This window comes from Hyperolius riggenbachi, chromosome 2 (assembly GCF_040937935.1).
Source record: "Hyperolius riggenbachi isolate aHypRig1 chromosome 2, aHypRig1.pri, whole genome shotgun sequence".
Taxonomy (NCBI): domain Eukaryota; kingdom Metazoa; phylum Chordata; class Amphibia; order Anura; family Hyperoliidae; genus Hyperolius; species Hyperolius riggenbachi.
In genome coordinates, this window is record NC_090647.1 from 221,574,270 (window position 1) to 221,599,532 (window position 25,263).

General features: G+C 43.6%; 2 protein-coding genes across 2 annotated transcripts in view; one reads left to right on the top strand and one right to left on the bottom strand.

The window, feature by feature from the left end:
- Positions 1–6,826, top strand: part of MITD1 (microtubule interacting and trafficking domain containing 1) — a 29,642-nt gene extending 22,816 nt beyond the window's left edge. The window contains exon 7 of the mRNA XM_068268197.1: positions 3,008–6,826. Within this exon, the coding sequence (XP_068124298.1) occupies positions 3,008–3,103 (96 nt within the window). The 3' untranslated portion in view covers positions 3,104–6,826. The remainder of the gene's footprint in view (positions 1–3,007) is intronic.
- On the bottom strand, positions 6,373–24,266 carry LOC137546137 (lysozyme g-like). Its single transcript, XM_068268199.1, has 6 exons — positions 24,191–24,266; positions 19,075–19,099; positions 14,278–14,358; positions 11,780–11,979; positions 8,391–8,529; positions 6,373–7,084 (listed from the first exon to the last, which is right to left on the bottom strand). The coding sequence occupies exons 1-6, from the start codon at positions 24,221–24,223 to the stop codon at positions 6,951–6,953; spliced, it is 612 nt and encodes a 203-aa protein (XP_068124300.1). The 5' UTR covers positions 24,224–24,266; the 3' UTR covers positions 6,373–6,950.
- Positions 24,267–25,263: the final 997 nt, after the last annotated feature.

The window sequence follows — 25,263 nt, forward strand, 5'->3', positions numbered from 1 at the left end:
GTCTCAAGGTGTGATTAGAGGGGGGAATAGATGCAAGCAATGCACTGACGAGGTGATCAGGGCTGGGGTCTGAGGGCGTTCTGAGGGTGTGGGCCGGTGATTGAGTGCCCTAGGGGCAGATAGGGGTCTAATCTGATGGGTAGCAGTGACGGGGGTGATGGGTAATTAGTGGGTGTTTAGGGTAGAGAACAGATGTAAACAATGCACTTGGGAGGTGATCTGACGTCGGATCTGCGGGCAATCTATTGGTGTGGGTGGGTGATCAGATTGCCCGCAAGGGGCAGGTTAGGAGCTGATTGATGGGTGGCAGTGACAGGGGGTGATTGATGGGTGATTGACAGGTGATCAGTGGGTTATTACAGGGAAGAACAGATGTAAATAATGTACTGGCGAATTGATAAGGGGGGGTCTGAGGACAATCTAAACGTGTAGGCGGGTGATTGGGTGCCCGCAAGTCAGTCAGGAACAGTGGATACACATCTCCCTGCTAGTTACATTATAGCATATTATAGCACATATAGCTACATGTTACCACCTCAGATCAGTCGCCTCTTCCTCATGTCTCCTGCATGCTGTGACACAGTGAAGTATATTGTGAGCTGTGTGAGGAATGAAGGATGATTTTTAAGCAGAGAGAGGAGAGAGCACTGGATGAATAAAGTACCCCTAGCACTAGTAGTAATGTGTACCCTAATATAGAGTATATAAAAAAGCTGTTTTAATTGTTCCTTTAAAAGTAACACTGTATTTTGGTTTTTAAAATTAACAAATAACCCCATTACAGAGGAGTATATGTATTGCAGTGCAATACTTTAAGAAGGACCCATAACGACTCCTAGCAGAACATAAAAACATTATTCAGGTTATCAATGCTTATTTTTACATTGATTATGCTGGTTTCAGCATCACAAATGCTTCTTATAACTATGCATTGCTGTATATTGATACAGTATGTAACCCTGCCCTCCCAGTGATGTTTAGCTTTAGGCAATGATGTCACCCAGAGCCCCCGGGGTGATCAACTGTTACTCGTGGGAATAAAAAATAAACCCCACAATGATTCACCTTGCCAGCAGTAAAGATGCCAACTTCACTTACCAATTTAATGTAAATCGGATCTAGGTAAGCTAGCTACCGCTGATGATGGCAGAGACAAAACTGGTCGGAACTAGAGTGGGCATCTCAAGGCTTATTTATCTGATGTTTGCAGCACTATATGTTCATATAGGCGATTTTTATTTTTACTGGGCCCCTTTTATACAGGAGCCATGATAGGAGTCGTTTTACACTTACTTGTTAATTTTATTGATTAAACCGCTTTTTGCTTGTTCCTCTGGACAGCGTTTCACTTATATGTGGTGATGGTCACTCTGCTAGTCTGTTAAGCACTGGGTGTCTACAGGAGGACTACTAATGGCTTACATTGCATCTTCAAAAGAGAAGTGTTGCTCGCAAGTGCCGAGGCTGTTCAGAGAATCGGCTTGTCTATTTGTGGAATAGATTACCTATTGGCTTCAGCAGTGTGCACACATATACTTTTGGCTGCAGCAGTGTGCATACATCAGTGTTCTCCCCAGGCCCTTTTAGCCGGGTGCTCCACCCGGCTAGTTTTGGTGAGTACCCGGCTATCACAGGCTTACCTCCTCCTATGCTGCAAGCAGAATTGTCCAGAGAAGCATTGGCCCTGCATTCTTTCATCTCTCCCCACCCGGCTACTTTTTAATGCCACCCGGCTGGAAAAAATTTCTGGAGAGAACACTGTACATATACATTTGCAATCTGGAAGCGCTTGTAGCTAAACTTTCTAATCATGAGAGACATAGTTTCTAAGTGTGAACACCAATGTAGGAGATCCTTTTTTCATTTAGTATTGAAGCCGAACTACTGTGTCGGCGTGAAACACTCCAGCCTACGAGAGTGATTGACAGTGGTGCTCATGCTGGCGCAGTAGAGGACTACCTCGCGAGGTCAGCCTCTACATCGGCAGGGCTCCTGGGAGCAGAGCTGTGACGAGGGACATGTCGGCTGCAAGGGGCTGGCGCAAGCCCCGGGTAAGTAGATCTGGGGTTAGAATAGATTGCCTGACGCTTCCTTTGTCTTCAACCGTATTTCCAAGCTTTGTGTGCAACTTTGTAATGTGTTGGCAGAAAATACTGTATATCAAAATATTTGCTTCATGCATGCAAAATGTTTTTTCCTTCATAACATGTAACCGTGTATAGTTTCAGTGGGCCAGATTTATCAAAGCACTACCAACAGTTTTTAACCAGCAGGAAAACTGTTTTGCATGATGAGAAGATTTCTAAATTCTACTTAACCACCCTGGCGTTCTATTAGAACGGCCAGGGCGGCGGCGCAGCACTTTTTTTTTTTTTTATTTTATTTTAAATCATGTAGCTAGCCTAGCGCTAGCTACATGATAGCCGCTGTGTAGCGGCATCCCCCCGCCCCTTCCGATCGCCTCCGGCGATCAGTGCAAACAGGAAATCCCGATCAGAACGGGATTTCCTGTTTGGCTTTCCCCGTCGCCACGGCGACGATCGGGATGACTTCATCGACATCCCCCCCCCCCCCACTACCAGGTGTCCTTTTAAAGAAGATGTTTTGTGCTGAACCCTTCCAGTGCTGGGCTTTGATCATCTGTTTCAGCTCGAATACATTTATATTATATACTTATTTACATTACATCTTTTCACTGATGACTGAGATAGTTTTGCACAGATTTCTAAAAACCTACTAATATTTTGTCTCAGACACTCTTGATAAATGTCCCCCAGTGTTATAACAAATTCGTAAATGTGCGAGTTCACTTCTGGACTTTACGAATTTGGTTGGATGTCGGCTTTGCATCCAGGACTCAGCACCCATTTGATTTACGGAAAGGTGTGCCGCTCCTGATCTCACTACTCCAGTGTTATAACAAATATATTGTCTCTGATCATTTATTTTGTTTTTTTACACATTGATTATATTTGTTAACATCCTTCTGTTCCCCATATGTTTACAGAGTCGTTTCTCTATTGGTTCCTGTGACTATGACTTGCGGCCCTGCTACGAAACATCAGTTGACATCTTCCATAACAATCATACCAGAAAAACCTGACTAAAGTCTGTTTGGTGGAGTCAGTTTAAGGAAGTGTTTTAAACTACTATGAAGGACTTGGTATGCTTGTCTTTCAGAGGGGGAATATTATCCAAGCACCTTTTGGATGGTCTTTGTGTTCTAAAGGACACAAACTACCTATGTAGAAAGAACTGAGAATCCATCGTGTTGCTTCTTCTGTTGTTGTAGCATACTGAGCATTCGCTATCCAGGGTCAACATTATCAGGGAAATGAATATGTTTTGATGCATATATTTTAATGAATGGAATTGTGTTTGAAGCATTGCTTATATTAAGTAACCTGTGCCGTGATATCAAGGCATGCAAGCACAGTCTAATTTTCTTAAGTGGCATGAGTTCCTTTTTGTTATGTATTTTATAATTTTATGAGGTGATGTGTTTGAGTTCAAGTATGAAGCTGGTCATTTTGACCCTTTCAAGCATATTGTAGCCTAACACTGAGCCAAGCACTGATCAGTCACATTCCATGGCAAATAAAAAGCTGTTATCATACTGTGAGAACTGAGCATTTAGCTTTAGCAGTCATTAGTTCTTGCAGCTATTGGACTAAGCAGGAAGTTTGAAATTCACGCTATTCTTTGCTTCAAATGACACTGTGCATACTTCTATCCTTTGCAGATTACCTGGAGAATCCTCAAACATTCCACACTCTTAAAGTGGGAAAAAAATGTAGGGGCTACAGTAGATGTGTTTAAACTTTGCTGTTCCAAGATCCTTCTGAGGGAGAACAATGGTGGGGAAAATTTTTTGAAGGACCATCATTTTCCCCTGCCATGTGTGTACCTCAGCTCCTTTTATGGTGCTACCCCGATTTTGTACAACACACTGACATATTTTAGGTCTACTTTAGTCTGTTGCAAATATTTGGGTCACTTGGGCCTGCTGAGAGATATATGTTGGGCCAATGGTGACTGTTTACAGAGACTTAAGGACCCATGGTGCCTGCTGCAGTGTATCTTAGGGCCCACTTGTGCCTGCTGACAGAAATGTTGTGGCTGCTGAGGTGAGGTGCCCAAGCTCCCAACTGTGATGTGTAGTCTGTAGAAGCTGCTGACAGCTGAGGGGCTAATAGTAAATACTGTTGTACATGAGAAAACAAAATGCCTGCTGAGAAATGGGAGGCACACAGGTGCAAGAAACGTGGGACTTAAGATGCCTGCTGACAGAGACAAATGGCATGTGGTAGGTGCTGACAGACGAGATGGGGGACCCAAACCTTCTGAATACAGAGCTGGAGGCACTGAGGAAGTCACATAGATGGAAGTCCCAGGGTGTATTCTGTGTGAAATGGTGACCCAAGCAGCCTTCTGAATTAGATGTGGGAGGATAAGTTGCCTGCTTATAAAGATGTTGGATGTAGATCCACACCGCATTGTTCACAAGATCTCTACCACCACGTGACTCCATCCCTACAGAGCACGCACTCTTTTGCTTGAAATACAGGGGTGGTTGAAAAAGCATTAGGGTGCAAGTGCAACAAAGGCAAAGTGCAAGAAAAAGCAAATGGGAGGTACAATAAACTAGTGCAGGGTCCAGGAGGACACCAAAACCAATTCATGGACAACTGCATGCGGATATATTGGCCATGTTGTCTGTGGTCCCTGAAGCTTCTCTGCTCCCCGGGTATTGTTTTCTGTTGTTAGCTCCTCCACCCTGGCTTGGATCTGCCCCAAGTGTTCTGATTCATTTGGTTCTCTTTCCACAAAACCATGCATTGCTGCAGAATCTAGATGGAATTGGCCAACTCCTCACAATGACCTCTGTATGCATGGTGACACTTCCACAGCAGGAAAGTGTAGGGAGACATGTCTGATTTTAATATTGAGCCAATGGAGGAGAAGAAAGGTTGCACTGATGCCATCTTACAATCGTATTGATTTGTAAGGATGAGTACAGCCCATGGTAATGTTTTTATGGTTTCAACATGCAGACATTATATTTTTTTTTCAACAATATGGATATGTAAATTAGATATTGTGTAATTTAACATTTTGTCAACCATTGTGCAATTTAAATAGACACAATGCACATTTTGCATATAGATAAAGTGTTGTAACACCCATATATTAAAAAAAATGACCTCAAATACCACAATTAGAACCAGATGCCCAGTTCTGAGGTAGAGCCATATTAATCTATGACTTGCACTGATGAAGAGAAACAACTCCAGAAATGGCTAAATGTGTTGGATTAGCACTGCTCTATAGAAAATGCTATAGGCACACTTTGCACTTCAGTAGTTCTAGATGTGTGTCCAGCTTTAAGAGACATAAAGGGATGATTTGCATATTCAGCAGTGATGGGAGATCTTTCTTTACATAGAGTTGAAAAACCTGCAGATGCCTTCTGTTTTAAGAAGGCATGTGTGTATTTAGCATTCACCTGAGACGATAAAAATGTTTAAACACAAAATAAGACAGGAATTCCAAGAAAGTCCTATTTAGGAGTAGGAATATATGGGCATTAGAGATGAGGGCCTGTTTCCACTAGTGCCGCGTGCGGCTGGGAAATGCATGGTGGCACTTCCTCCTCTGCAGGAACGCTGTTGAATCCCATAAGCCGTGCCATGCACGGATATGGGATTCGCAGCCTACCGCACGGAAACTGATGGCAATGTCGGCTGAATCGCTTAGGTAAGCGATTCGGCCGGCGGCGCCATTGTGTCCTATGGCAGAGTTTCCCCGTACGGTTTGCCTATGGGGAAACTCGGCGAATTTGGCCCATTTTCCGCGCTAGTGGAAAAGGGCCCTAAGTGAGACTGATTTTGTGAAACGCAAAAAACCTCCTATGGTGTGTCAGAGGTTCAGGCTGTGTATGCAAGGGTTAACTGACTTTGGCTACCACCTCCCTTCTGATGCTCTCCACACTGCTCTCCAGCCTCTTTCACTTCCACCTTCTAAAGAGGAACTTCCACTGTGAAGAAGGAAGTGTTGAAAGCTGGAGGGCAGTGTGGAATGCATCAGAAGGGAGGTGGTGGACAAGGTGAGATAACTTGTATGCACAAAAAGCTAAATCTTTCTTGCTCATCCCTGATATACATTTTGTTGTTTTGTTGTTTTTTTGTTTCAGTTCAGCTTTGCTATAAAATTTAGAAAGACTTGTACAAAAAGCTAAAATTATAAGCTCTTCTTAAGGAACCCACACATCTCAATGTAATCTGTTTGAAATTCTGACAAAAGGTAAGAAAATTTGTATTTGTGTTGCATCCACACTGTGTTCCATACACTAAAGCACTTAAATTATTCACATTAGTTGGCTGACAAATATCTTTATCGGTTTTAAAAAGGTGCGTAAAGTTTACCATTTCTTCCAACAACTAACTACAGAGTTTTGAGGCTTATTCATACATAATTGCAAATGTTATTCACTAGTTGATCTAATGAAACCTTATGGAGTTCTTCTTTTACAGAGAGTTGCATCATAGCTTGCAAATGTGTCATCAGAAAGCACTCCTATAGCTTAGCCTTCAGTATTGTACTTAGTTTTGCTGTAATTGTTGAATGCCTATTTTCATATTGTACTTTGACATGACTGTAACTTCATGAGTACCTCCACAGTACAGCTAAAGGTATGCATATACAGCTTTTTATGGTGAACTGACAAATTACTATGTGTACCTTCTTTCTGTGTTCTCATATTGAGAATGGTATACTATTGTATTTTTGTATGTAATGCTATTTTTTAATAAAGAAGGAAATGAGATCTTGTCTTCAAATGTCCTGATTAAAGCAAATTCCATTATTTTGGCTGCAAAATCATTAGTTTTTATAATGTAATTTGAACATAGTTTACTTATGCAGAGTATTCTCTTTTCGAACACTGGTTATTAAAATCCCTGTTGCCTGTAAAACTTTGCTCGTGCTACGACATCATTGGAGTAGTCCCTGCCAGTCGTACGTTCGTCGATCGTATCAAAATTGCGGACATTTCCTGCACCCATATTGTATGCTGAAATAGCACCTGCAACCAAACACAGAGTATAAAGATATTGTATGGTGTAAAAGAAAATAAGTATAAAATATTTTTTTTAGACAAGTGCTGTATCCATAAACATAAAATTATCAATAGATAGTAACAGGTACATTTTGGGGGGAAAAAAAAAATCCATGCTTTTCCTTTGTACACAGTCTTGAGCAGATTTCGCTTGGTGTAGAGACAGGTTTTTCGCAGTATGGTGCAAGTAGGACCAGTACCCTTTATACCTTATTTATAAAAATGGGTAAAGGCATATAACATAGATTTGCACACCTGTACTGATACAGTGTGCTCGCGACCTGGCACCCACTCAGCCGCCAATAGCGTTTCCCTACATCTACTGACTTTTTAAGTGTTTTATTCTTATGCTAATAAAACCCTGAATTGCAGTGCCAGCCTCGCCTCTCCTCCTCCCTACCAAAACTATACTAGCTAAAGACCCGGCATTGCCCGGGTATGTATATGTTAACTACTTTTTCTAACCTTAACACACAGCTTGAGCTTTGGAGTCCTTGGCATCAATAGTGTGAGAATGGAAGCAGTTTAAATTTTCCCACAAATTGATTGGCTGTTTGGTTCCATCCCTTCATCTGAATTTGTACTGCAGTCACCCCATGTCGATTGTAGCAAGTTTGAGGCTCCTGCCCTTAACAGTGTAAGAATGGTAGCAATTTAAATATTCGCCTTAAAAATCAATAGGTGAATTTTGATTGGCTGTTGTAGCCCCCCCCCCCCAGGTCCCCACTGACAGATTGTGCCAAGTTTGAGGCCTTTGGCTTTAACAGTGCAAGAATGGCAGCCATTTAAATATTTCCCTTCAAAACCAATAGGTGAATATTGATTGACTGTTTTAGGCTCCACCCACTTTCCTGGATATTAATCCCAGTCACCCAGTGAGCAAGTGTGCCAATCCTGCCATTAATAGTGTAAGAATGACTACAGTTTACATTTTTGCCTTTAAAATGAATTGCTGTAATTTGATTGGCTGCTTTATGCTCTGCACACTTTCCCTGGTCACTGAGTGACCAGCTATGCCAAGTTTGGGGACTCTGGCTTTATTACTGTAAAAGTTGCAGCCTTTTAAAATTTTCCAATTGACGTTAATGGGTGAAATCTGGCTGTCTGTGATTCTTCCCAGGTGTGCAGGGGGGGGGGGGGGTGAGACCCCCAGAATATATAATCCCAGGTAGTAAGGGATCTGTATACCAAGTTTCATTGAAATCGGTCAAGGCGTTTGATATATGCACGCACACACACGTTACACGTACATTTCTGTGCATTGTATCTGTACCTTTCATGTGTTGACTGGCTTTCCAGCTTGGAAATTTGGTTTCAATTTCTCTGAATTTTTCCGTAAGAATTCCTGTGGCCTGTGAAATGTGTTCCTCGCTGTCCCATGCTCCTCGAGGGGTATGCCATCTTTTGTCAATCTACAAAGAATGAATGGTCTTTATTCACATTAAGGTAAAACAGTCAAATATTTTAGAGCAATTTGTTTTAAACTGATTCTCTAACAATATAAATAACCTAGTCAGATTGTATATTTTCAGGCTACTGTGACTGGTGAAAACTGGCTACTGTGAAAAATATTACATTGATGGAGAGTTAGAAAGTGACTGAATATAATGAGAGACCATGAAGATTTGACCAAGAGCAGGTGGCTGCAGCAGAGGACAGATCCAGCACTGTAGGGGCAAAGATACTTAGAGCTCTACTGCTGTGCTTCTGTACATGTGGGGAGAAGGGAGAGAGCAGCTATAGGAGAATGCATGTGGGGAGAAGGGAGAGAGCAGCTATAGGAGAATGCATAAGGGGGGGTCCTGAGGGAGTGAGAGTGAAAGAAGTTGGGCCCCTACTCCCCACCAGGCCTTTCTGCAGGGCTGCTCCCTCGATAGTTATACAACTGGTGATGTGTAAAAGTAACATCGACGTGATCTGAGAGAAAAATCTGATGCACAAGACCAGGCCGCCTTCCATTTTTCCATGGTCCAGTAGTGATGCCCATTTGTAGGCACTCTAGTCAGATAACATGGATATTAATATCACAAAGTGACAGTCTACTTGCTGCCTAATGTATCCCACCCCTTGACGCATGCCCTTGTAGGTAGACCATGTTATTAATTTCACCTGTCAGTGCTTTTAATATTGTGACTTCACTGTATGGGTGTTACTTTTCAGCTCTCACGTGGGGATTGTATTTAGGACCTTATGTTGGTACTTACTTGCACCTAGGCTAGGCACAATTCTACAGCCTGCCTTCTTTTGTATCCTTGAGGGGACAGAATGTTGCAGCAATCTTGGCTGACACAGGAATAATAGGAAAAAGACTTGGGGTGAAAATAATTGGACCAGTGACCAGCAGTCTTCCCAGGAAAGTGGGTAGGAGGACCAGGGGCCAGCAGAGCCTTCTCAGGGGAGTGGGTAGGAGGACCAGGGGCCAGCAGAGCCTTCCCAGGGGAGTGGGTGTGAGGACCAGGGGCCAGCAGAGCCTTCCCAGGGGAGTGGGTGTGAGGACCAGGGGCCAGGAGAGCCTTCCCAGGGGAGTGGGTGTGAGGGCCAGGGGCCAGGAGAGCCTTCCCAGGGGAGTGGGTGTGAGGACCAGGGGCCAGCAGAGCCTTCCCAGGGCAGAGGGTGTGAGGACCAGGGGCCAGCAGAGCCTTCCCAGGGGAGTGAGTGTGAGGACCAGGGGCCAGGAGAGCCTTCCCAGGGGAGTGGGTGTGAGGACCAGGGGCCAGCAGAGCCTTCCCAGGGGAGTGGGTGTGAGGACCAGGGGCCAGGAGAGCCTTCCCAGGGGAGTGGGTGTGAGGACCAGGGGCCAGCAGAGCCTTCCCAGGGTAGTGGGTGTGAGGACCAGGGGCCAGCAGAGCCTTCCCAGGGGAGTGGGTGTGAGGACCAGGGGCCAGCAGAGCCTTCCCAGGGGAGTGGGTGTGAGGACCAGGGGCCAGCAGAGCCTTCCCAGGGGAGTGGGTGTGAGGACCAGGGGCCAGCAGAGCCTTCCCAGGGGAGTGGGTGTAAGGACCAGGGGCCAGCAGAGCCTTCCCAGGGCACAGGGTGTAAGGACCAGGGGCCAGCAGAGCCTTTCCAGGGGAGTGGGTGTGAGGAACGGGCCAGCAGAGACTTCCCAGGGAAGTGGGTAGGAGGAACAGGGACCAGAACAGCCTAGAATAAGCGTGGTCGCACTGTGCAGGTTCTAGTGGGTTCCTGCCATGCTCAGTAGCATGGAGCCGCTAGTGCACAGAGAAAAAAAGCTCTGCTTGAGTGGTCCCGTGTTACTGCGTAGGCCATCTGTGCGCCTACACAGAGAAGCCCCAATCTTACACAGAGGGGAGTGTGGCCACGAGCAAGATTTAACGTTGTCAAGTATTTAGAGGTTCCCGGTGGAGGAAGGAAAACCAAGGAAGCATCTGGATTATCCCAATCTGATTTCAGGTTTTATTTAGAGGACATCAGATTTGAGGGGGATCTAGTGGCTGCCATGTTTATTACCCTTCAAACAAAAGTTGCCTACCATCCTGCTGATCTTTTTGGTTGCAGTAGTGTCTGAATCTCACATCAGAAGCAAGTGTGCAGCTAAACCAGTCTGACTTCCGTCAGAAACGCCTGGCCTCATATGTAATTAACTATTTCTCTGAGTTTTCTCCAAGGAGATAATTTTTCATCTTTAAAATAATTTTTCAGTGCTTTGAAAAAGTACCAAAAATTAGGCAAAAAAGTGCTATCAAAATTATTTTGACCATTTTCTTGTTTTGTTGTGACAATATCACCTGAGAGAAAAGTAAGGAGAAACCGTTCATTACATATTGGCTCTGATATCCATGCTTGTTCAGGGTCTACGGCTAAAACTGTCAGAGTATCACCAGGACAGGACATCACCAGGACAGCCAGGCAATCTGCATTTTTAAAAGGAAATATAGGTCAGCCTCCATATCCCTCTCAGTTCAGTTGTGCTGTGCATGTAATTCAAGCAGTGGCTAGTGTGACATACTGCTTTATTTCTACCCAATCTAAATTAACTGCTTGCCGACCACATCACGCCCATGGGCGTGGCCGCAGCGGCAGCCGCAGAAACGCCTAACGCCGATCGTCATAAAGTCCTGGGGCTTCAGTTTGCAGGAGATCGCGCGCAGGCTGAGCTCCGCCTTCAGTCTCTCAGCGGTCAGGCCAGAAAATGTATTAAAAAACAAACAAATAGTGATAAACAAATATTTGAGGGGCAAACTGACCCCACCAACAGATAGCTCTGTTGGTGGGGAGAAAAGGGGGGGAATCACTTGTGTGCTGTGTTGTGCGGCTCTGCAGCTTGGCCTTAAAGCTGCAGTGGCCCATTTTACAAAAAATGGCCTGGTCTTTAGAGGGGGTAAAGCCTGTGGTCCTGAAGAGGTTAAGTTTGTATAAAATATATGCATCCTGTATACATGCTATGTATTGCAAAGTCTTGCTATGTATCATTTTTTTCCATTTTCTGCTTTGTGATCACTCTGATTAGCTCACAATGATCACAGGGTCAGGTTCTAAAGAAATTGGCTCCTGACCATGGTACGGAACTCAGTTAAAATTTACTACAGGCATTCCCAAATGATTTTTTTCTTCTTTTTTTTTTTAAACTTATAGAAAACATTTCCGCAGCATTTTGTATGTGCTAGTTTGCATCTTGGCTTACTTATGAAGATATTTCATTACCTGCATCAGACCAAAAGCATTGCCGTGATCACCCCATCCATTGCGATCTAAAGCGTTGCCAGCACGCGATTCACGAGACATGATTGCTGCGATAATAGCCGCATCCACACCAGTGTCCCTAGACACAGACCTAATTTTCCCCTCATACTTCCTCACCCTTTCCAGATCAGTTGCTGCCAGTTTTTCAGATGCTATGACCCCTTAATAAAGAATGGAAAATACATTATTAAGAGTTGCATCAGACTGCATGTTAAACATAAAGAAATAAACAGAGATACTGACCAATCTTTAGAATGCCAACTACAAATGTATGGCGAGTTCCAGATAGGAAAAGCATTTATGTACTTGTGTAATAAGTGGTGGTGGTTAGGGACTAGTGACGAGCCAATATGGCTCTTTTCAATTCACATACCACAACAAGTGTTGCAAAAAACGTTTTCGCTAACTATTGAAGTCAGTAAGCTTGAGAAAAGCCATTTTTGCAGAGATTACAATATTTGCAACGAAAATACGAGCATACAAAAACACATTTTTTGTAAAACTTAGGTAAAGTAAGTCAATGGGGCATGAAAAAGCACCTTCTGAAGAAAGTTGTCATTTATGCGAAAATGTGTTTCCTGTGAAAATCTTTATTTTGCTTTTTGAAGACTTTGTTTAGTCTTTCCCAAACACTTGATTATGATTTACATGAAGATTGTACAGTTTAGATTAAAGAAGGTGTTCTACTGCTAACCTAACAATTTATGTAAAGGCATTCTGAAGCCAGTAGACTGGAAATGTTTATTTTTTTTCTTCCAGTTTATACTATCCTAGATAATTTTGGTTTTATGGACATTTAGCTTTCTGTGGGATTTTTTAAGCCCATCCACAGTCAGGAACAAATCCAAAAACGCCATATACTGGCTGAGCAATCACAGTCTGCAACTGCAAATCCTTTTTGCTTTTAAATCGCTTTAAAGCCTTAAAGGTGGACCTGGGGACCCCTGATCGGGGTCATGTCCAATTATTACGCACTGCAATTGGTTCAGCCTTGCTCTATGCCACATCTGTTTGTATAGTTACATTTTGGAGGTACTGTATATTTACAGTTGTCCTCAGAAGTCACAGACATCATCTTTTTATTAAACCCATAGATCCTTTCTGTCCAATTTCCTTTTCCTCTATCTCACTCGGAAATTTAGTCCAATGGAGAGCTATTTTTGAAGCGGCAAAATGGCTTCTGACATTACCTTTGCTATTTTACTATGGCAATGTTCCTGAAATAAACAGATTGCAGTTCACTTAGAGAATTTTTCCCTCTGGTGAGATCGCTTTTTGTTGTCATGATGACAGATGGCGATCTTACTATACGTGAGAGAATTGCAGCGCAGCGCTATACAAAGAGAGTATTGCAGCGCTGGATCCAGGAGAGGTGAGAAATGCGTTGGGCTGCTGGAGCTCTAGCTGCAAGATTTTTTTTCCTGCTTTTAGGGTGTGAAAAAAATTGCATTGCTTTTAGACCCTAAAATCTGGAGGTAATCATACTGCTAGGGAGGTTTATAGATAAGGGCAAACAACATCAAATACTGTATATGGAAGAAACTAGAGTCCACACCCTATACAACCCGCAAAAGAGTCTGTGTGTTGGGACACTTGAGGGCTATTTAGAAATGAAAGAGTGATAGATATAATTTCTTTCCTAGGCTGAGAGGAAGCTGAGAGTTGGTTTTCTACTCACTCAGCCAGCTACTCAGCATATGTCACAATATACTGCGTTGCCACAAAAAAAGCCTCTCTCTCTGCCCTATTGTAAGCTAATAGTATTGGTGAGTTTGTGCAAAACCTCAACAGCTACACACAACCAACATGTTTCACCCTCAGCAGGCTTTGTCAGGGGTACAGAGGTATATAGTGCATACATGTCAAAACATAACCACAAATCCCCCACCAAATAATAAATGTCAGCAACATAGCCCAAGTTAGAGCCTTATCTGTGCACAGCAATTTCACCAAGGCTTATGGCCAGTTTCCACTTGTGCAGTGGGAATCGCTGTGGAAAAAATTGCATGCGGATGCGAATTTCGCATGCGGTTGTATGCGAATTTTCATGTGAATTCGCATACGATTTCGCATGGATGACTATGAATGCGAATTTAACCATGGCAGTGCCTGTGGGCTTTTCCATTGTTTCTATGCAAAATCGTATGCGAATTCGCATGAAAATTTGCATACCAAAACCGCATGCAAATTTCCTATTAAATACATTGTATGCGAATTGCATAGTGGACGGTATGCGGATTCTGATGGCTCTGCCGTGCAGATTTTTTCTGCACAGAAAAACGTTCAGAAATCCTGACAAGTGGAAACAGTCCCATCCACTTGTACTGTCTATGCGAATCTGCCTGCAGGAAACGCATGCAGATTTGCTCTAGTGGAAACAGGCCCTTAGTGAATCAAGCCAAATGAGTTAAACACACTTAGGAATATGAAATAAGATGCAGAAAAGCTTCCCCGCTCACCAGAATAATTCTGCCCATCTTGGCGGCCAGTTTCAGCAGAGGCACCAGTGGTAGGAATTTCACCAAGGTTACCGTAACGTGCTGTGGATGACATATTATTAAAGAAGAACTCTATAAAAATTTGAAATAAACAGGAACATGTATATCTTGTAACATTTGCTATCCTTCAAAAGTTATCAGCTGCATATTTACACTTGCTACAAATACACTTATTGTGGCAAATCACATCATGGCATTCTACTCTGCCGCAGCTCCTTGTAGTGGCCATTAAAGTCAATGAGACATGACACACTGCCTTCTGGGTGACACAATTGAAGTGCCCCGGGCGCTGCCGAATTTATGCACAAGCTGCAATGCGTTACTGTGGTAATACTGAAAGTCCCATGTTAACTTTTGCACCGCAGCTTTAACGCACTTTCTGGCTGTGGTGTGATTATTTCAAATTGCACCGCTACTGTAGTACACCACTGTAGAAGGACCCTAAAAGAAAAATGGTCCAATGTAACAAGGTGCTGGTACTTACATGCTACTGATCCTTTACTTGCTCTTCATTTGTATTGTGGAGTAACACACACTGCAGTAATGGCAATTAAAAGTGTATCTGCAAAGCCAGCTGTAAGTGCAGTTGCCTGGAGCTTAAACCGAATACAAAGTCAGTCTCTACCACACTGGGGTGTCACTCCCTGCTCTCCTCCCCACCGCTAGCTGCAGTGATGCAGCGTTTGATGTCACTGTGTGGGTGGAAAGAGATGGAGGTTGGCACTGCATCCTGGTTAAACTTTAAAGAGAATCTGTACTGTCCGATTTGTACAATAAATCATACCAATCGAGTCACTGTGATCTCCTGGGTCCCTATTTGTCGTTTCCGCCGCTCCCCGCCGCCATCCTGGCTTTTAATCGCCAGTTGTAGGCAGTGTTTACAAACAAAAAACATGGCCGCCAACCAGGAAGTGATGCATGTGTGTGTACACACACACACACACTCACTCACTCACACACACACACTTTTTATTACAAAGTAATGATGGGGGAAAGGCGCTTTACAAATGTTATTATATTGTATCTGCAGTCCCGTGTGGGATTAGTCTCAGTTTGCATACTGATAGGCGAGTGAATGGGTGCTGATAGGTGTATGGCTCAGAGCAGATGTGTAGGTGGTGTGGCTGGTGCAATAAACTGCAGGGAAAACAGAGGGCAGAATGGCACATGGAGAGGTCGGGCTAGCAGAGAACAATGCTTATTTAATTAAGGGGCTTGCCTGTACACACAGACTCACATCAGGCAAGGTCTGCACTCCATGAGTGCACGCAGGGCCGGGCCGAGGCATAGGCTGGAGAGGCTCCAGCCTCAGGGCGCAGTGTAGGAGGGGGCGCACAATTCATTCAACGGTCATTCCTAATTGTGTTTGAAGCAGAAAGAAGTAAGAAAAGGGGATACATGTCAGTGACTGCAAGCCAGATAACTAGATATTAAGGTGTTGGGGAGGTTGTGAGCCCTGTGGCGGCTCTTAGTCTAATAGCAATCAGTGTGTGATGGTTGGGGTGGGAGGGATGGAGGGGCGCACTTTGGTGTCTCAGCCTTGGGTGCTGGAGGACCTTGTCCCGGCTCTGAGTGCACTCCACTTGGGCATACATGGTTAGATCCGACGGCTCGATTAGCCGCCGGATCGACTCCCGGTGCATCCCTGTGGCCGCCCGGATCGATTCCTGCTCGTCCCCGCGGGTGCTTCCTTATCTTCCGCTCGATTTCTGCTATTGTCCGCCCGCGGGTATCGAGCGGTGAATCGATCCGCGCAATGATCGGACATGTAGGAAATTATCACTCGAGCCATCAGAGGCTCGATTGATAAGAGAAAATCTTACGGTGTATGCCCAGCATAAGGCAGAAGGAGCACAGCAGAGGGAGAGACCGAAAAAGATCAGTTGATGCTGCCCCCTAGAATCACATGATTCAATGTGTTTGATGGTAGGGACACCCCTGTATATAATTGAGAAGCAAAGATGTAAGAACTGGTTCCCTATAAAAAAAAAAAAAAGTAACTAAATTATAAATCACAATTATAAATCTGGTTAGATTGTTCCCAATGTCAATATCTACATAGTATTAGAATCACATGTACGAATGTTACAGATTGCCCAGCAAGCTTAGGCCTCTTTTCCACGAACTGTTGATAGGCAGTGAAATGCCTCTCAAACTCTTACAACTGCTCACTGCTCCCTTGTAATTGCTTGTTGCTGCCTGGTAACTGCTCACTGCTGCCTGGTAACTGCTTACTGAGCACACAGCTCAACAGTCTATGGAAAAGAGGCCTTATGGTGAACCAGAATTCTTAGGAGTGTGTAAGGAGCTGAAAGAGATAAAAAAAAAAACACTTTACTAAGACAAACTTATGTACAAATGTGAACAGGAGTTAAAAGCCGATAGCTTTCCTCTTGCCAACAGTCAGCACTGTGTGTGGGAAAGGGTGGAGACTGAAATGAATAATGATGAGAAGATGCACTCACAAGGAGAAGGGTCAAGAGGTCTGTGTGACAGATGGAAATAAGGTGCTGTTATTGACTGACATTAATTTAAAGGTGGGTACACACGTCAGATAAAAGTCTTTGGAAAATGAAAGATCACAGACCAATCTTACCACCCTTCATGTAGTATGAGAGCCATACTCTACACAGTCTATTCTATGGAGCTGATCTCCCCATCAGATAAAAATCTTTGCAAGATGCTGCACACAAAGATGCTGTACACACGCAACAGATCAGTATCTGCAAAAGATCAATCCCTGCAAAAGATCCATTCCTGCAAAATGCATTCGTAGTCTATGACATCTGCAGATCCTCATACACACCTTGTTTAATGGACATTCATCTGCAGATCAGACAATTATCTGCCGATCTGAAGATCCAACCTGGTGGATCTGATCTACAGATAATTGTCCGTTTAAACAAGGTGTGTATGAGATCTGCAGATATAGACTATGAATGCGTTTTGCAGGAACGGATCTTTTGCAGGAACAGATCTTTTGCAGATACTGATCTTTTGCAGGAACAGATCTTTTGCAGATACTGATCTTTTGAATGTGTACAGCATCTTTGTGTGCAGCATCTTGCAAAGATTTTTATCTGAAGGGGAGTTCAGTTCCATAGAAAAGACTGTGTAGGTATGGCTCTCATACTACATGAAAGGGGGTAATATTGGTCTGTGATCCTTCATTTTCCAAAGACTTTTATCTGACGTGTGTACCCACCCTTAGACTCTCTATTATACCAGCAAGAAACTCCATCAGAACTTGCAGCTTTGGCCAGGTGTCTGATAAGTGCTGGAACCCACTGAAAACAGCAAACGCAAAACGCTACCGCTAGAGTTTTGTCTGAGCGGTTTGCAAGCGGATTCATGCACGTTTGCGGTCGCGTTTTGCAACATTGTATTTTTTTTCTCAGTGGTTGTGTAGCGTTTTGCGTTTTTATCCTGATTGGTCCTGTGAATTATTTTTAATTTTGTTACAGTGTGCTGAACCGCAAAACGCTAGCAAAACCGCTCAGTTTAATTTTTGCTGAGCGTTTCTGCTAGCGTTTCAATACTTTACATTGAAGCGCTAACGCTCCCAAAATGCTGCATGTCCTGCATTTGCGTTTCTGGGAAACGCAAACGCTCCTGTGGAAGTTGCCCCATCCATTAACATCAGCTGAGCGTTTTGGCAAAACGCTAGCGTATCGCAGCGCTGCCAAAATGCTCAAAAAACCGCTCTTGTGGGTTCCAGCCCTAATGGTAGGATTTCCCTGGCGGGGTCCCAGAATGCCCTGAGCCCCATATACCCCTCCCCCCACTGATGATTTCTTGACGGCCCAGCAACCTCTGCCACCATATTCCCCTTTGTGCCACCGTCTGTCCCCCTTTATCCACTGCTGGATTACAAGTTTGCTTTAAGATGTGTATGCAGAACTTGGAACTTGCTAATGCTATACAGTGTAGTGTACCGCAGCAAAATGTTTTTTTTACCGAGTTTTTTACTTGTATATATGTATGTAGTTATGTTTGTGTGTTCATATTATAAATTGCCAGTGCTAACACAAGCACTGAGCGATTTATAGAGTGATTTTGTCAGCGCTTTTCCCATCGGTTTTCGCTTAGAAAAGCGCTTTTCTAAGCACTTTTGTGGAGCAATGTTTTTTTTTTCACTTCCTGACATCAGTCAGGAAGTGAACTCTTTGACCTGGAAATGAATAAATACAATGTATTTATTCATTAAAGCGCTCGGGAAATTGCAATTGTAAGCGCTTTTTCAAGCTTTTTGCGATTTCCTTATACTTTCTATTGAATCGCAAACGCTCAGAAAATGGTGCACGAGACGCGTTTGCGACTGGATAGAAAGCTCATCACTTATGTGAAAACACTTTTAAGGCGATTTTTAAAATCACTAAACGCTAAAAAAAAGAGCGAAATCTCTCTTAGTGTGAACAAGCCCTTAATGTGCATACACATGCTAAACAAGCCTTGCCAGAGATAGGCCTGACCAGCATTCATTGAAGTTTTTTTACTCATCCATAAATAACATAAGTGTAATAACATAAGTTAAGTGTATAATTTGATAATTTTACCTTACTTAGGCACTATATGTAATTGAAGACAGTGCAGTGAGGAGCAAAATTTTGTTTGAAGAATGGTAACGATTGATTGATTAGCTATGCAAAATAGTGAAAATTGATTATATACGCAAAATACAAAATAGTGAAAATGGTGAGAATAGGCACCAACATTTTTATGAATAATAAACCACTGATACAGAAATCTGATACTCACATGCCATACTTAATATCTCACTAATCCTAAGAAAAAAAAGAAAGCATGTTGTCATTTCTTTAGAACAGGCCAAAAGAATTGCTGTATGTTTCTGAAAAATATGCACTTTTTTGCTTTCATGATTAAAAATGATAAACTTGTAAGAACAGTCAGGTACAGTGTATCATTGAGGGTGTATTTTTTTATGCAATGTAGAATTGCATATGCCTCCTGAACACATAGCAGCCCCATAGACAATCATTATACGTGTTTTCTTTTCACATGTTTAACTGTGGAAAAACGTTGCAAATGTTCACAACTGTGACTCCTGCATAATGGTTGCCATTAATAGTACAATCCCGTGGCCGATCGATCATTTCCGATTGCGGAAGTAATCGATCGTAAACAAGCCAGTCTGCGCAAGAGAAGTGCGCGCTCTACGTATCTCTCCGGTGGCTGCTCACAGGACCCGGTACCGGCGATATAGAAGGCTGAGGATGGCATCGTGGGAGCGATCCATGCACATGGGCTGGAGGAAGCCCCAGGTATGTATAAAACTTTTATTGTGGATCGTCTCTGGTTTCCTTTAAAGGAATACTATCGATTGGAGCATATTCTTTAAATGCTGTATGTTAGGGCACACATTACCACAAGTACTAGGAGCAATTTCTTTCCTCACACAGCTCTTCCTCTCTGCTGTAAGGTCCTCCCTCAGTTTTAGATAGAAAAGTGTCCGGCTCTGCAGGGCTAGACCATGTTCCTGCACAGGGGGGTTGCTATCAACTCATTAGTGTATATTTTAAAGGACCACTATCGCAAAAAAACCCAAAAAACAGGCGGTTAAAATCGGACAGAACCAACAGGTTTTGGACCAGTCGGTCTACTCATGGGGGATTCTCAGGGTTTTCTTTGTTTTCAACAGCATTTCATGAACAGCAGTTTAACTGCTAAAATAGTAAGATACCAGCCAGCCTCCCTACTCACTTGCACACTAGTTTGCCAGTTACACTTTGCAACTGCTGTTCAGGAAATGCTGTTGAAAACAAAGAAAACCCTGAGAATCCCCCATGAGGAGATGGACTGGCCCAAAACCTGTCGGTTCTGCCAGATTATAACTGCATACTTTTTTGAGATATTGGTCCTTTAATAATCACCTTGCTGAAAGAATCTTATTTAGATGGTGGTAAGGGGTTAAAGATTGCAACAATGTGTGTTCTGCTTTCTGACAGATAAAGATCCTGATACTGCCTTTGTAAACAGTGTCTCTCCCTCTCAGCACTGAAACCACATAGCAGCCTTGGAAGTAGATGCAGCCTGGAGTATGTCATCACAAGCAAGCCAGTCAGTCAGCCAGTCAGTCAGGATTAGTGCTCCCACTGGGCAAAATAATCCACAACTATGGCCTAGGACATAGTTCCCCAACCCTGTCCTCAAGGCCCACCAACAGTACACGTTTTGCAGAAAACCTCACACAATCACAGGTGGGGTAATTAGTGTCTCAGCATAGCTGATTAACTACCTTTGTAGTTTTCCATAAAACATGCACCGGTGGTGGGTCTTGAGGACAGGGTTGGGGAACACTGGCCTAGGATACCATTGTTATGCAGATGACACACAACTGTATCTGTCCTTCAAGCCTGGCACCCAAGACCCATCAGCATCCATAAATGCATGTCTAGTGAATTTACAAATTGGATGAACACCAGCTGGCTGAGGCTAAACTCTGTCAAAACAGAGGTGTTGGTGGTAGGTGGTCCATACATGATGGATAAAGTTCAAAACGATCACCACCTCAAACTAGCAATTGGGGGAGATACTGTACAGTATAAAGACACTGTGCGAAACCTTGGGGTGATCCTGGATGGAAATCTAAAACTTAGACAGCAGGTATCAGCTATCGTCAAGTCTTCCTTCTTCCATCTAAGAAATATAGCGAAAATCAAAGCCTTATCCCAGCTGAAGACCTACCTGCCCTGATTCATGCATTTGTATCCTCCCGCCTAAACTACTGCAATGCCCTGTTCATCGGATCTACAGATAAGGTTCTGCACCCCTTACAACTAGTACAGAATGCTGCAGCCAGACTCCTAGCCAATGCCTCCCGCAGCTCACACATCGCCCCAGTACTGCAAACTCTTCACTGGTTGCCAGTAAAATGGAGAATCCATTTTAAGATCTGCCTGCTGACATTCAAGGCTCTACACCACATGGGACCCAAATACATAGCGGATCTATTGGAACTTTATGCCCCTCCACGCACCCTCCGCTCTGCCAACAAGATGAAGCTGGTTATTCCCAGGATACACCTAACAGTTGGTGCTCGGGCCTTTTCCTATGCAGCCCCTACTCTATGGAACTCACTTCCGCAATCAGTACGAGAGGCTCCTTCTCTGGACAGCTTTAAAAAAAGGCTAAAAACTCAACTCTTTTCCCTAGCCTTTGAGACTGCATAATGCAGGGTCACAGCGCTTTGAGTCCCCAGGGAGAAAAGCACCATAAAAAATATTATTGTTATTGTTATATACATCACCCCTGACTGCTAGTTATATTACAGCACATCTAGTTTCCTGTTAACGTCTCAGATCAGCCTCCTCCTCATGTCTCCTGCATGTTGTGACACAGTGAAGTATATTTGTTAGTTGTGTGAGAAATGAAGGGTGATTTTTAAGCAGGGAGAGAGGGAGAGAGAACTGGGTGAATAAAAAGAATTGCCCCTAGCACTAGTGGTAATGTGTACCCTAATATAGGGTATTAAAAAAAAGTTGTAATGGATAGTGTTACTTTAAGTTATTAAGGAGACAAACAACACAGGATGCCTGCACTAACACTGTATTTTCATTTCGCATACAGTCCTTTTGGGTGAAAAAAATCTAGTGTGTACATAGCTTTAGTGACTGAGAGTAAAACTGGTTGGTTGGTTGTGTGTGGTCCGGTGTCATAGAGGGAATCAACAAACATAACAACAAAAGTCGCATAGGTAACAACTTGTGTTATGTCTTCAGGGAAAACCCGGCGGTTCATCTGTCATGCAAAACATTATATCTACGGTACATAGCCAAATTAATATGCTGCAGTCCAAACAAACTGTTCATAGAGTAGATTATTAGACCATGTGAACATATATTATGATTCAGAGCACATTAATGATGAATCTTTTAGTAGTTTCGATATCCTTTCACTGCTATATCTGTTGTCCTCAGAAATGGATTAAATCAGGGGTTCCCAACCTTTTTCGGCCCGGGGACCGCTATCCGACCAAACCTTTCTCTGGGGACCGGGAGCAGGGGGTTACCAGTGTCGTGCGCAACTGGTTACGGGGTATGTGTGTGTGTGTGGGGGGGGGAGGGGTCAGGTTGCGGCGGCAAAGCTAGCATAGTTGCCCCAGTATAGGTAGTTTAGTTGCCCCAGTATAGCTAGTATAGTTACCGCAGTATAGCTAGTATAGTGCCCCAGTAAGGGTAGTAAGTATAGTGCCCCAGTATAGCTAGTATAGTGCCCCAGTATACACTCCCCCGCTCCCCCTCCGCGGCCGCCGCTGGTGTTACCTTAGCTGGCGGCCGCTTCCTCTGTTATATTCCCCTCTCATGCGTGTTATTTTCCTTCACTGCAGCGCGCCCTGCAGCTGCTGTGAAGAGGCAGGAAGCAGGAGAGCTGTTCCCCTGGTAACGGCTATACACATCGCCACTACAGGAAGCCGCTCTCCTGCTTCGGCCCCTTCACAGCAGCTGCAGGGCAAGCTGCTGCGAAGGAAAATAACACGCATGAGAGGGGAATATAACAGAGGAAGCGGCCGCCAGCTGAGGAAAGGAGTTAGGGCAAGACCCGCGGACCACCAGCAAACGGACCACGGACCGGCAGTGGGCCACGGACCGGGGGTTAGGGACCCCTGGATTAAAGTATACCTTAGTCCTAAATTAATTCTGTAATTAACACCCTCTATGTGTGTGGGGAGGTGTGCATATCCTTACCACACCTACCGGGGCCCAGTGTCTGACTCCGTTTAGATGTAAAGCATCATGATCCGTATGTTTGCAGGAGTACGCGCACTCCTGCGGGAAGACTACGCTACATCTTTATGCAGGAGTGCGCGCATACTCCTGCTGACATATTGCGCCTGCTCCGTCCAGGACTTGGGAACATGAAGCTTTAAATCTAAATGTAGTCAGACACCGGGCCACAGGAGGTGCAGTCTGGCTCTGATTGTCCTAAATTATTCTAAAATGCATTGAATTAATGGATCATTTCAATCAACTTCGTCCAGAAATCAATCAAAACGATGATCGAGCGGCCATGTTGCAGCATAGATCTCTGAAAGATTCATTATGATTGAATCTGTGGAAGATCAATGCTGCAAATCAAGTAATGTATTGGCACCCCAACATACATCATTATTAGCCACCTACCTTTCTGTCTTTTCATATTTCTGCATAAAGGACATTCGAGGTGAAAATAAACTGATGAGAAAAACAATTGTATCTATCCTCCTCCTCCTCCTAAAAATGACTTATTTAGATATCCCACAGTTTTAGTTTATATTTATATCTAGTTTTTAAGTTTTTACTGTTTCATTGTCTCTGTTCAATGACACCTTTGTTGAAGTATGCTCAAATCTATGAATTATTGTCCCTTTTTATCTCTTTCCTGCTCTCAGAAGCCATTTACTAACAGGAAATTATTTTATGGCTGTAATTACTTATCAGTGAGGGCTATGCTATAATCTGACCCGGTCCCAACCAGGACAGAAACTGTCACTTGCATACCTGATGCTAAACTCTTTCAGGCAGAGAAAGAAAAAAAGGAACATAGCTTAGTTATGTGTGTGCTTGGCACTGTGCATACACATGTCATCTTATCATGTCACATGTCACCTCGGTTGTCCTTTAAAGCCACATACATACTCACATAGACATTACCTAGCCTACCTAACCAGCCCAAATTTGCATGATCGTGCCTTTTGTACACTGCTTGCCTTGCATAACTTGTTCCGTTACATCTGTCATCCTTTGTATCATTGATTCATTGTATGTATTTATTATCCAGAGCTGTGTAATATGTTGGCAGCGCTTTATAGATAAATACAATAAATAAAAATAATAATAGATTACCTTTAGAATGGCACAGTCTTTAATTTACTCACCCTCTCCAAACAATGTGTGCACGTCTGCTTCATTCACGTCTGCTTCATAAAACTCCCAACTCACAGCCTTTTATACAAGTGCAGTGCGTACCCCGCCCAGCCAGAAAGTGAAAGTGAATGTAATTCCAGGCCAGGGCTTTGCTCAGCCAGAAAGTGAACATGCATGTAATTCCAGGACAGGGCTTTGCTCAGCCAGATAGTGGAAGTGAATGTAATTCCAGGACAGGGCTTGCAGTCTTTACCAGAAAACAAATCTTTTCAGAGAAATAGAAATCCAGTCAGGAAAGCTAAAAATGAAAAAGTTGCCTGTAATATATACATTGTTATAAATCTAAAATGGTTTAATAAAATATTAAGTAAAAAAAAAAAAACTAAGTTGCCTATTAACGGTATAATGTTAAAGTATACACAAGAAGCGACACCAAGAGCCCAATATAGTGTAGTATGTACGGGTAAATGGATAATGTAAAAGAGTACAAGTAGTACTCACAAAACAGGGTTACCTCCAAGGCAACCACTGTATAGGCAGGTGAGGAGATTGACCTGAACCCACTTAGTATTAAGAAGTCGCTCTCTGTAGATAGGAGAAAGGGGGTATCCCCTCCACCAAGGGTGGATGCAAGAACTGCGTTGTAAACAGAGGAACCAGAAGTATAAAACAAGTTAACTGCTTGAGGACCGCGTCACACTGATGGGCGTGACCGTGGCGGCAGCCCCAGGACCGCCTAACGCCGATCGGCGTCAAGTCCTGGGGCTGGCTCTTGCAGGAGATCGTGCGCGCATCTCCGCTTGGCCTTTCAGTCTCCCAGCAGCAATCACCGCTCGGAGACTGTTAGACGGTGATACCGCCATCTAATTAGCATGTACAGCGCTGCGATCTACAGCAGCGCTGTACTGGGGACAGCCGTGTGACACAGCTGTCCCCCTGGGGGACACAGAAGCGATCCACTGTGATAGACTGAAGTCTATCACAGCCGACCGCTGTGATAGGCAGACGGGGGGGAGGGGGAATTAAAATAAAAAATAGGAAAATGTAATTAAAAAAATATATGTTTATACAAAATAAAAAACAA